Genomic DNA, 12,028 nt, shown 5'->3' with positions numbered 1-12,028 from the left:
CTATTTAAATGTTATTACAAAATCAGCGAATGTTTAATTCTTACCTTGTTAGTTGAAATATCCATTTTTCAATCTTCCTCAATGATGATAATATTTGTCAATTAATTAATTTACAATCAAACTAATTGATTTATTAATTAAACAGTCACTTGTTTTTGAAGTAATCAGTTTTGTATTACACTTTGAGTTACGAATATTCAACACAAACTCACATGAATGAATTTTATTTGAATGTAGATTCTGTATTTAGTTGAAATGAACAGAGTACACCTGACTGCTCGTCAAGTGCGGTACGAACTGAAAGTTTCCAAGTCCAAAGGAGGCGCGCGAACTCCGTATTGTTTCCCCACGTTGCAACGTGGTTAAACAGGCACGAGCTAAGTTCTCCACTGGTGAGCACTGACCGTACCTCGGAAACATATGCCACAAAATATATGCTTCGAGTTTTATTAAGCCAGGCGTACATCGTCTTCCGCCACCTTACAACTATTATTATTATTATACATTCATTTATGATGTGAAATTGAACTTAATGTAGTATCAATGACGGACTGGAATTGGGACACCATGGTACTAAACGAATAATTTGAAGAAAAGAGTGGATTTAAGGAAATATTTCTCCTCGATTCATGGAGTTTTTGATAACAATTGGAACAAATATTTATTGTTAGTTATATTTTTTTATTGATATAAATGACATCATTATTATTTTAAAAAGTTAATATTATAAATATTAAGAACTATTTTTCTCTGTGGTGATATAAATAATTATTTCTATCTTTTTTCTTAAAGAAGAGCATAATAAATATTTCGCTCAATAAACTGACTATTCTCTAGTCATCTAGACGTTATTATTTTCAGTTTATCATTAGTTCTGACTTCGATTTTGCTGTTGATGATATTCGGCTCTATCAAAAACTCGACGAAACGATCTAATGGAGACCGTAAAGGACGAATAAACAACACTTTATTTTTCAAGAAAAATTAACAAATGACATTGATAAAGAACCAGCAACTCTACAGGATCAAAAGCTCACCACCAATTGTTGTTGTTCATTACTTTCGATGGCTGGTGATAACCGAATAAATTTATAGAAATAGTTTAATAACAGTTGTTGGAAGAGTAACAATAATCATAGTAATTCAAGTTTTATCCTTCCAAATCATGTAATTTCTCAATTTTAAAACCACCTTTTTTATAAATATAAAACAACGCAGAGGTATTGTCCATTTTTAAAAGACTGCTGTATTCTGACAGATTTTTAGCGGAACATATTAATGCAACAACGCAGCTTTTAGCTTTAGATTATTAAAATGAAGGAACTTTTCGTCAGATGACCATCTACCTTGCACATCTACTCCGTCATAGAAAGTTCCCCAACCTGTGAGATTTGCAACCGAGAAGAATTAGAGGTCGTAGATCTTTAATTTTTCTCGATAATGACACTAGGTTTTTGTTTCAACTAAATCAAATCTTCTTTCATGTAGGCAGAAATGGACATCACAGCTTCACAGACCATGTTATTAAAATGAACATCTTTTACTTTCCCTCTCTCAAAAACTTAACAATAAAGAATATCGTATTTCATCGCGAAGCAACTAGCTACTAATGTTTCAATCAGTTGATAAACATTTATTATTTTGCACAAAGCCCTCTTTTCAGATTTCATTACTACCAGTTCTGCCTAGTGTCTTTTATAATGATTTCGCAAAAAGTATTGATCATGAGATATAACAATATTTGTCATGTTGTAACTACTCATTTGACTACCGTATTTATAAAGAATAATAATATACTGATCAAATTTCTGTGACGGTCGCCTCACAAACCATTTTGTTCCATATGTTAAATATTGAATTTTTTCCGAATATACATAGATATAGTCTGTACTGCAATTTTTAGTTTGACCGAGTGAAGTGAGGTGGCATCGGCCAATAAGGTCAAAAATTAAGCACTGAAAATTACCACACAAAGCACATTTTGTGACCGTGTATATACCTGACGACGAGTGGAGTCAAACTAAAAATTACAGTATGGACTATATCTATATGTATATTCGGAAGAAATTTAGTGTTCTGTCCTTTACAATACCATTATGTATTTGATTGTTTGTAAATTGTTTTACCCGAGTAGAAATAAATAGGCCCAAAAGAAGCCCAAAACACGCCCAAAATGAAAAATAAGCCCAATACAGGCCCGATTGAAGCCCAATCTTGACTTAGAGAAATTTTCGGTGCCCAAAACGAGCCCATTACAGGCCTAAATTTTGAAGGAGCCCAATTGAAGCCCAAAAACTTTTTCTAGGCCCACAACACGCCCAATTCGAGCCCAAAAATATTTTGCAGGCCTAAAACGCGCCCAAATCAGGCCCATTTTCTAAGATTATATTCGACAATGATGACAATAAATTATTACAAATGTAAATTTGTAGCACCGAAAGTTAATTTGATGATAAGTTTTTATGACAATTTTTTTTCCTTTTCTAGATTTTTAAAATATTTTTAGACCTAGATTGGGCACATTATGGGCCTCAAAAATATTTTTGGGCTTTAACTGGGCGTGTTTTAGGCCTACAAAATAATTTTAGGGCTGATTTGGACGCGTTTTAGGCCTGCAAAATATTTTGGGGCTCGAATTGGGCGTGTTGTAAGCCTAGAAAATATTATTGGGCTTCAATTAAGCGTGTTTTAGGCCTGCAAAATAGTTTTAGACTTGATTTGGGCGCGTTGTAGGCCTGGAAAATCATTTGGGCTCGAATTGGGTCTCCTTTAGGCGCGCCCAAAAACTGATTATTTTTACTCGGGTAGCAATAATGATACAGTTGTCAAAATCTTTCTGTATTAATTAAATTTTCAGTGTATAACCTCCATAACCATTGTGTTTTTGATTCATTAATTACATAACGGATTAAACGTACGCTATATCGTTCAACCCTTGGTTAATTCATTAATTTCGTTGATGCTTTAAGTGTATCGTCGTTTAAATTGTATATTGTTTCTATAAATACATGTATGATTATATTGTAATTCATTATTATGTTTCTTACCAAAAAAATTCCATTAGGCATAATTATGTTCTAACTTGTATTTCAATTTGCTTTTGTTTGCAATGAAACAATCATTTATAGCATCAACATCATTGTAGCAGCTATAGTTTTGTGCTCCCACCTTTATCAGCGATTTATTCCTGTATATTTCAAATAAATCAAGTATTATTAAATTTAGTATTTAACATACCGAACAAAACGGTTTGTGAGGCGACCGTCACAGAAATTTGTTCAGTCTATTATTATTCTTTGTAAATATGGTAGCCAAATAAATAGTTACAACATGACAAATATTGTTATATCTCATAATCGATCGTGAGATGCTATTTGCTTTTACCAAGGAATATATTGAGAAAGTTTTGAATATTACAAAAAATTCTCTAATAAACATATTTATCATCACATTTGAAATTATTGATAATCTCTTATAATTAATCATTTTTTACTTCGAAAGTATTTTCAAAACAGTCAGAGTTATTGATCTAATAATTGTTGAAAACTTATTCAATTTTCCGTATGTGTATTTCGATTAATTGTTTATGGAGTATTATAAATAATTTGATAGTTAATTTATTATTTAATGCGCATCATAGTTATCACGGTATCTTATTCGAAAGCTATAAAATATGGTGAGCAACATGTGAGTGTGTATCAAGTAGTATGATGTAGGATGTGAAGTAAAGGATTGTGTAAGAACCAACTACCGGTAAATTCCCAGCAGTCGTTCTGACATTCTGCTCTTGAATTCTTCCAAGAGAAATTCTATAATTGCTGTAGTCAGTCAAACGTAAATCTAACTGATCGACCAGGAGGACCTTTGTATACATCAAGATAGATTTTTAGAATCTTCTCTTTCTTTCTTTATTTTTCATGACGATGCATAACAAATCATTAATTTCTTCCAGCAAAAAAAGTAATTTAAATTTCCAACGGGTAAACAAATTTATTCCCATCAAGAAAAGCTTTTATTTAGGCTCGTTTTTACATAAGTCCACTTCAATTAAGTGCTTCAAGTTATTATTTAGAAGAAACATTTTTTCTAAGAAATCCAAACTAAAAGTATTGAAGCTTAACTAAAAATTTTTCTGATTAAAAAATATTGAAAGCCATCAACTTTTGATCCCAGCATCACTGATTTCATCATGTTCTGCAGCCAACCGATGATCCTTTTGTCAAATAAACGACATACATTCCCTCCCTCGTGTTACCGCAATAATCCCTTACAAAAAAGGGCAGAGGACCGATTGAAGAAAAAACCACTTCAAGTTAGCCTCGCGGGCAATGGACTTGAGCATTAACGCTTTCGGTTCTTTCTCTCTTCCTTATTCTTTTGGCTGTTTTCGCCATTCGTTCACGTCTTTTAGGAGTTTTAGCCGTGGCACACCGGACACATAACCGGTTCGCAGCTGCAGCAGCAGCTTGAGACTGGAGATCGCGTCACACATTATATGTACACTTCTTTGCACACCCACACATGCCCTTGTCCGTTTTGCAGACTTGGGACTTCTCCTACTTCTCTTCTTGGATATCGACGAACACAATCGCGGGTCCGCTACCAAGAGCAGTGTGGCAACATACTAGAGGGGAGTAGCGGAGGGGGAGAAGTTCTGTACACCGTAGATGCAGAAGTAACGACGTGCCCTCAGGGGCCACACAACGCTTGGCCCAGAGAGTCAGGCCACGGACCGTCGTGCGGCACGTATGTCTTGTCTTCGCGACTAGCAGCATCAGGAGTAGGGGAAGAATGCCTCGGATGGGGGCATAGGACCCAGAGTGGTCTGTAGTGTCGTCCAGGTGACCAGGCTACTCCCGAATTGCCTGTACCACGTCTCCTGCTGTAATCCGTGCCATTAGTGATCATCCTGGCTCCATCCATATCATAGCCGGATCCACTGGTAATGGATCCGGCCTTTCACAAACCGCCTCCTCTTACACCGATTACTCTCCGGTGGTAGTTCCTAACTGCAGCTATCTGTCTATCATTCCCTCAGCTTAAACCACTTCATTCGCACGTGTCTTTTTAAATCGTGTCTCTATATTTTTGCATTACAAGAAAGGATACATGTGTATGGAAATTGATCTACGCAATATCTGATTGTGATTTTTTTTTTTGGACGTTGTTGTGTAATAAAACTAAACCGGTCAAACGAATTGAGTTGGTTAATTTAAGTATTTTAAACGATTCGAAATTTTTTTCACGTTCCAAAATTACCGCAAGGTCTGCTTGATATATATGTGTGCTGTGATTTATATGAGGAGAAAAAGATATTTGCGGTTGTTTTAAGGATACATATCGCAATATTTAGCTACGATTCGAAACAGGATATAATACTTGTGTTGATTTTAAATGATGATTTTTTGAGTTTTATTTGTAATGTGAGATAGAAGAGAATTATATAGTGAGTTCGTTTGGGTTAATAATAATTAATAGGATTAATTTGAAACATGTGAAATTGAATCTGAATGTGAAGGAGCTACGAGAATAAGTGATGTCTACCTATTATGGCAGAACCGTTGTCGAAGAGACTCGTCAAGGCTAAGGTAATAATATATAAGTAAGGGCTTTGTAGCCATATAAGTCAACGACTTTATGATTTAATGTTAATTCTTGCAGTAACATTTAGATCGTTGTCGCTTTTTCAAAATTATATATCCGCGTGAAATATTTATGTGAGTACCAAAAAATAAGTTGTATTTGTTTTTCAAGTTATTTTAATAATTATAGAAATCTATGCTTGAAATCATCGTGTCCAATTATATCGCAGGTATACAAGTCAATGACTATAAATTTCATGATCATATATAAAATTCATGATTCTAATACTCGTAGAGATTTTATTTGGATAAGGTTACAAAAATGGGCAATTTGCAACACTGTACCAGTTGTCAACATTTTTTTCTCAACTTTATGATGTTTATTAACTAAATAGTAGGTTATATCGTCATCATTTTATGAGATTCTTCAGTATAATAACCATCATATGAATGTTGTGTTATTTTTTATTTCGCCAATCCAATATCGTAAATTAACCGGTCCGATGGAAAATGACCGTGAAAGCGTAATATTTCCCACGGGAATCGTTTCTCGACGTCTCAAATTTCAATTTCTGCGGCTAGAAATCGCATGTTCGATACGTGGCATAAAAATCGGAGAAACTTGTACCAATGTCAATGGGTTTTTTTTTTATTTTTTTAGCAAGCGATAAGATTTAGCTGGTGATGGAAAAAAATTGTTGAAGTAGAAAAGGCTGTATAAAAATAGAAAAAATCGAGAATTCATCACTTTCAGTTTCAGTGTTGATGAGAGGAAAAAAAAAAGTCAAATTGAATACTTTTATGCAAATAAGCATAAGTCTTAACTTACTTCTTGTTGGTGATAGCTTGCTTACGTGTCACGCGATATATAAACGATGAAATGAGATGAGACATGCCGCGACCGGTTATGTGTCTTGCGCGAAAGTACTGCGCACGTGCGCAAATTTGGACCTTTCGTGTTGCAATCTTGGATACGCTCACAACTTCAAACAACACCTGTCATGATACTGAAAAACTTACCTGTCAACGTGCTTAGTATGGTGCACATGTGACTTGTAATTAAGATTAATTAAGAAAATTGTGAAAAATTCCGTTTTTATTTCTCTTTTTTTTTAATGGAAAAAATGGTCAACAATGCATTTAGATCTCACTTTAATACTCTGATAGTCAAATTTTTTAACACTAAATCATATTTGTCATATTCATTTTTATATTCTTAAATTTTTTTAACATTAGATTGTTTTTGTTTCGATTTATTAAATAGATAAATAAAATTATTGACATTGAGACTCCTTTACCACTAAACAAATATTTAGAACTCTAGTATTTACAAATTTTTAATAATTAAATTTATAAATAAATTTTTCGGTGCTAAACTAAACAAATAAAAAAAATAAATACATAGCCTATTAATTAGCAATTAATTAAGGTAATTTTATACTTTCGCGGTAATTAATTAATTACGAGTGTTGCCATATATTTGTATTATCTATGAAATCTGGTGTTTGATTATTTACTATTAAATAATATTAATTATATGGTAAAATACATGTGTATTATGTTCACATTGACAGCCAACAAATTCGTTAACAGCAATACTTGACTGATTTGTTTATTTTGAGTTCCTGACTGAGACTTGAGCTGACTGAACGTTTTCTCTGTCATAAAGATTCTCCTATCGAATTAATAATCATTTCAATTTCTTTATAGTTAATTTCCGAGTTTGTATCTCTTCTTGTTTTATAATATTAATTAAATTAAGAATAGGACAATATTTGAAATGAATTTAATAGAAAGACTAGGGTAATATGAGGTACTTAATATAATCTAGTATACTCAAAAAAGTTAAGGTTTACCTCATACAAAAAAATTTTTACTGTAAATCCTGTTTTTTTTTTGTAATTTTGAGTTAAATGGGCTATAAAGAAAATTGTTATTTAGAAAATTAAAATAAACATAATTACTTAGTGATCTCATGTTAGTTCTTTATTTGGAATAATATCAAATAAATATTCCTATGAAAGTGAAGTTTTCGTAATTTATATTCAGTCAGGAGGATAGATAAAAAAATGTATTGTTAACAACGATCAAAATGACTCCATAAATAACATAAATGTTGAGCACTAAAATGCCTTGTATGCCTTAAACAGCTTCCATAAAATTTCGCAAAGATACAAATTATAAGCAAGAAGGTTAATTTGCAATGGTTTGCTCGTTTACACGATTAAAATGGCAGTTTGTGGGCCTAAGAATTTAAGGTGGATTGAATGAAAGTAATCGCGTATACAAATGTCATTTAAAATATAAACTTCTTGATGATTAATTTTTTTTGTTCCACCACATTATATTTTATCTTAATGTACCTACACATGCAATTTTAGTAAAAGACCGTGCACGCTTCTCGATACTACTTAAACGCTTTAATATATTTGCATATGCAAATGATATTTTCAAAGCTTGCACGCCAGAGGCATCGCACGTGTATCATTTTTTATTTTATTTTCTTCTGTCTTTCTTTCTCCTCCTCTTATTCTTCATCGTCTTCCGCCTTTGTTTCTTTTCATTTTTTTCCAATCTCTTCCTTATTCTTTTGGCTTACTCTTTACTTTAGCCGAAAAGCAGAGCTAATGGACGTCGATCATTACCGTATAGCAAGACTGCTAGCACGTTAATAGCAAGTTGAGTGCCAGGGCTGTGGCCAAAATAACCAAAAATTCTCGCTTCGTCTTCCATTAACCCCGATTAAACCTCGCTTTCTATTGATATTCCAACTAGTCCTCATCTGCATGATTAGTCATCATTCATTTCCATCCTTCCAAGTTTCCAGATATTTAGATCAGATATATGACAATTTATTACCGAGTATGATGTACAACATATCTGATAAATATGTCCAATGAAAACTTGTCATTAGTTTCACTCGTGCTTTCTTTATCACTTTTATTCTCTTCTGCTTATGGTGATCTCCTGACGTCAGAATATTTCATTTCGAATGTGGAATTGATATAATTAATTTAAATGTAGATTAAACGGAGATTGCATCGATGCAAGACATTAATAAATATCTATACATATATGTGATCATCACTACGACTTTACTTCTTATCGCCTTCAAACTCCAGACTACCTACTGATTAACAACCTTGATCGATCTTTGGAGTTCATTAATAAATCCAAGAGTATCTCGATAACGACATTTTTAATTAACTGTTTCTTTACTTTTACAGTCATTCATTTTTTTTTATTTATCATTCGTAAAGCAATTATATGTAGCTATTAAATATTTCCTTTTTATTACTCCAACTTGCATCATGTTGTTTAATAGTATGATGTAATTTACCTGTGTTTGCTATAGATATTTTTATGTTTTAAACGAGACTTAAAAAATCAATGAAAAGTCGTTGACGATAATATATCATGTTTTGATAAATTTATCTGAAAAGATGTGAAAATTGACAAATTTATTTTTAAACTGAAAATGTTGTAGACTAATTCTCATTAGTTTTCAACTTAAGAATGAGTTTATTATTAAGAGATAAAAACAATTGGTTGCTTTTTCTTTTAGAGTGAAAATGAGTTTTATGAAGAAAAGAATGAATTTTTAATTAAAATATTTGAGTAAAATAGACATAAGATTGTACACATCATAGTAACTATTAATTAAATATTATTCAGTCATATAATATGACATGAAATTTGATTAAAAAATTTTTTGCATAATAAATTAGAAAGAAATTAAAAAAAATGCATCAATGAATAACGCAAGTATAGTCATACCATTGAAAACTTATTAAACCTCAGCGGATTTTTACGAGAATTACGTTCCACACGACCTTGTGGTCTAGACATAAATGTGTCTCATATAAAATTTTTATGCAAGAGCGATGGCTTTAAAGCTGCCAGTTCAGTGTAGTCACTTCGAAGATCCTTGATGTATATACCTTATTATATACACTTGATATCCACTAGTTGACTGCTGTATGTATTGCTTTGAATTATTACAATAAGACTATCGTAAGGAAATGTCGAGTAACTTGAGACAAAAACCAATACAGCTTCTATGGATATGCTGGCATCTCGTCGATAATAAGTGTCATGAGCTTAGAGAATGCTAGTAACTGTATAATATATGAGATAAAACATTCAAAGAAGGTGACTCATATGCGACCTCACCTGTTTTTTTCTTTATCCATTCTTTAAAACAGCTTCGAAGCATTCAGATGAATATGCCAGAGTGTGACAGAATCTCGAAGAATCATCGCACGGATGAGCAAATGATTGATTCTGTCAAGACTTGAGATAAGGAGAATTTTATTCACTTGATTTCCTTGATATCTTCATACAAGCAAAAAAATGTGAGCTAAAGAGTGCCGAAAAGTTACTGAGAACATTAAAAAAAATGTTCTTGACATTTTATTTTTTTCTCTTTTTATTAATAATTAGTACCATTAATGAGCATTAATTGAATTCATTGAAAGAAAATAATTTAATTTTTTTAGAATTTAAAATTTTTTATGATGAATTAAATTCACTTGTTCACTATCATTTAATTTAAAAGACATTTTAATTTTACAAATAATTTTATAGTCATAACAAAAATTATTTACAAAAAATAAAATAATAAATGAATTAAAAATTATTTTAGTAAATGAGTCTTATCAATTAATAATGATAAACAAGCACTGCCTTCCACTCTATAAATCCAAAATTTCACAAAAGTGTTGAAATAACACGCATAAAGTGTGTTTAATGTAAAATGTTCATAAACAAACTATGTATGATTTATAGTCACTTTTTACATATTTTATAGTGTGTGAAAAATATATAGTTTCTTCACGGTATTTAACATTGAATGGACTTAGAGTGTTAAAAAAGTCTACAACAATAACACACTTGGATTTACAATGCGCATAATATACCTTAGTTGCTAAAAATATTTTGCATAAAAATTAACTAACAATCTTGCCTTCTATTCCAACTAGGACGAAACTGAACATACCTAAGAAGTAATGACTAAATGCTAACTATGTTAGTTTATATTTCCAAGTGTGACCACAAAATGTACTTTAACCTAATTCTGGCCACTACAATCTCTCGCGCTAACCTTTCTGATCTGTGGATTTATTTTTTAAACAACTGAAACATTTTCTCGTTATAACGGGAGATAAATAAATTTCAAGGAAATAATAACTCACATAGAATTTGTTGGAGAGCATGCTAAAGTTGGTGAAAAAAGTATCGTGAAATATGTTCTCCCGAAAGATACATCTTGGTTCAATGACAATAACGTGGCTGTCGAGACATTTGTGGTTTCACACTTGGACGAGTGTAAAAAGTAAAGTAAGGAATGATGAAAAATATGCAATTTATTTTTTCGTTCATCATACTATACAGAGAGTAACGTTAATAATTCTCAAGTGGACGAATCACTCTCGTGTAACCATGAATAAAAGTGAAAGGTGGCGAAAACCTGTTGCCTTATCGATATCCAACGAAGAATGTAACGATCAGTGCACATCTCTTCTTGCAGTGCGTGTGCTGCTGCTGCGAATCGACTTAATCACACCGGTGGCTTCGCGAGACATCGATCGCCCTGTCCCCCTCGGCAAGATAAGAATAGAAACGATATAACGTTTTAACTTGGAGGGAGAAAGAGAGAAGGAGAGAGTCGAAACGAGTGGCTGACTTGCAGTCAGTGCACTGAGAGTCACAGACCTCAGCTTTTACTACTCTCGTTGCCATTTACTCAAGCCATTTTTTCACGTGGACAAACCTCTTTGCTATCGATCGTACACTCGTGTGAAGAAGCTTCCTTAATTACACGATTTATTTTAATTCATCCACACACTATCCAAGCAATCGTGTGACAAACTGATTGGTATCATTGGTCAAACTCAAAGAAAAAAAAAATCAATCGCCCTATCACTGGAGACCGTTAGTTTAATTATTCGTCTGGCGGGATTTGTATCGCTACTACTTGAACTGTTGCTTCTTTCGATTCTCTCGAGTAACGTTACAGGTACCACACCGTAACGGTCAACATGACTAAAGCGTGTGGTGAATTGTGCTAATATATTTTGTTCACCACGACACGCGTGTACTTTGCTTAAGAGAACGAAGCATGTGAGGTGAAGAAAATATCAAGTGTGTTTTGAAATGAATAATTCTTACAAAATGTGACATGCTAGTGAGTTATTACAAGTGTACAAACATTATTTTCCATAAATTAGCATATTCGAAAATGGTTATTTTTATGGAAATATTTGAAGCAAAAATAAAAATAAATGTCATGCAATTTAAAGTGAATAATTAGCGTGGACAAGATGCCTGAAGAGTTTTTATTCAGGATTTATAGTGGAATCAAGGTATTTATTTATCTTTTTTCCTTCTTTATTGAGGTTTTTTTTTCGTTGTTGTTGTTTGAAATATTTTTAATTTCGCCTCGT

General features: G+C 32.4%; 2 protein-coding genes across 4 annotated transcripts in view; one reads left to right on the top strand and one right to left on the bottom strand.

Moving 5' to 3' along the window:
- The window catches only part of LOC118073307 (uncharacterized), a 30,241-nt gene extending 30,126 nt beyond the window's left edge, over nt 1–115 (bottom strand). The window contains exon 1 of the mRNA XM_035093722.1: nt 45–115. The gene's annotated coding sequence lies outside the window, so the exon portion shown is untranslated. The remainder of the gene's footprint in view (nt 1–44) is intronic.
- LOC118073177 (tensin-1-like) overlaps nt 1–12,028 on the top strand; it is a 156,009-nt gene that overhangs the window by 15,464 nt on the left and 128,517 nt on the right. Inside the window, exon 1 of one of the 3 annotated variants that reach the window (XM_035093512.1) lies at nt 4,843–5,588. The exons of 1 other annotated variant lie outside the window; for it this stretch is intronic. In XM_035093512.1, coding sequence (XP_034949403.1) covers nt 5,550–5,588 — 39 coding nt within the window. In that variant the 5' untranslated portion in view covers nt 4,843–5,549. Of the gene's footprint in view, nt 1–4,842; nt 5,589–11,296; nt 11,948–12,028 lie in introns of those variants that run through there. One more of the 3 variants, XM_035093511.1, reaches the window with a different exon arrangement.

Source organism: Chelonus insularis, unplaced genomic scaffold (assembly GCF_013357705.1).
Source record: "Chelonus insularis isolate UGA/USDA-ARS -01 unplaced genomic scaffold, ASM1335770v1 scaffold_277_pilon, whole genome shotgun sequence".
Classification (NCBI taxonomy): Eukaryota; Metazoa; Arthropoda; class Insecta; order Hymenoptera; family Braconidae; genus Chelonus; species Chelonus insularis.
The sequence above is the reverse complement of the archived record's forward strand: the minus strand, read 5'-3'. Positions and strand labels throughout refer to the sequence as shown.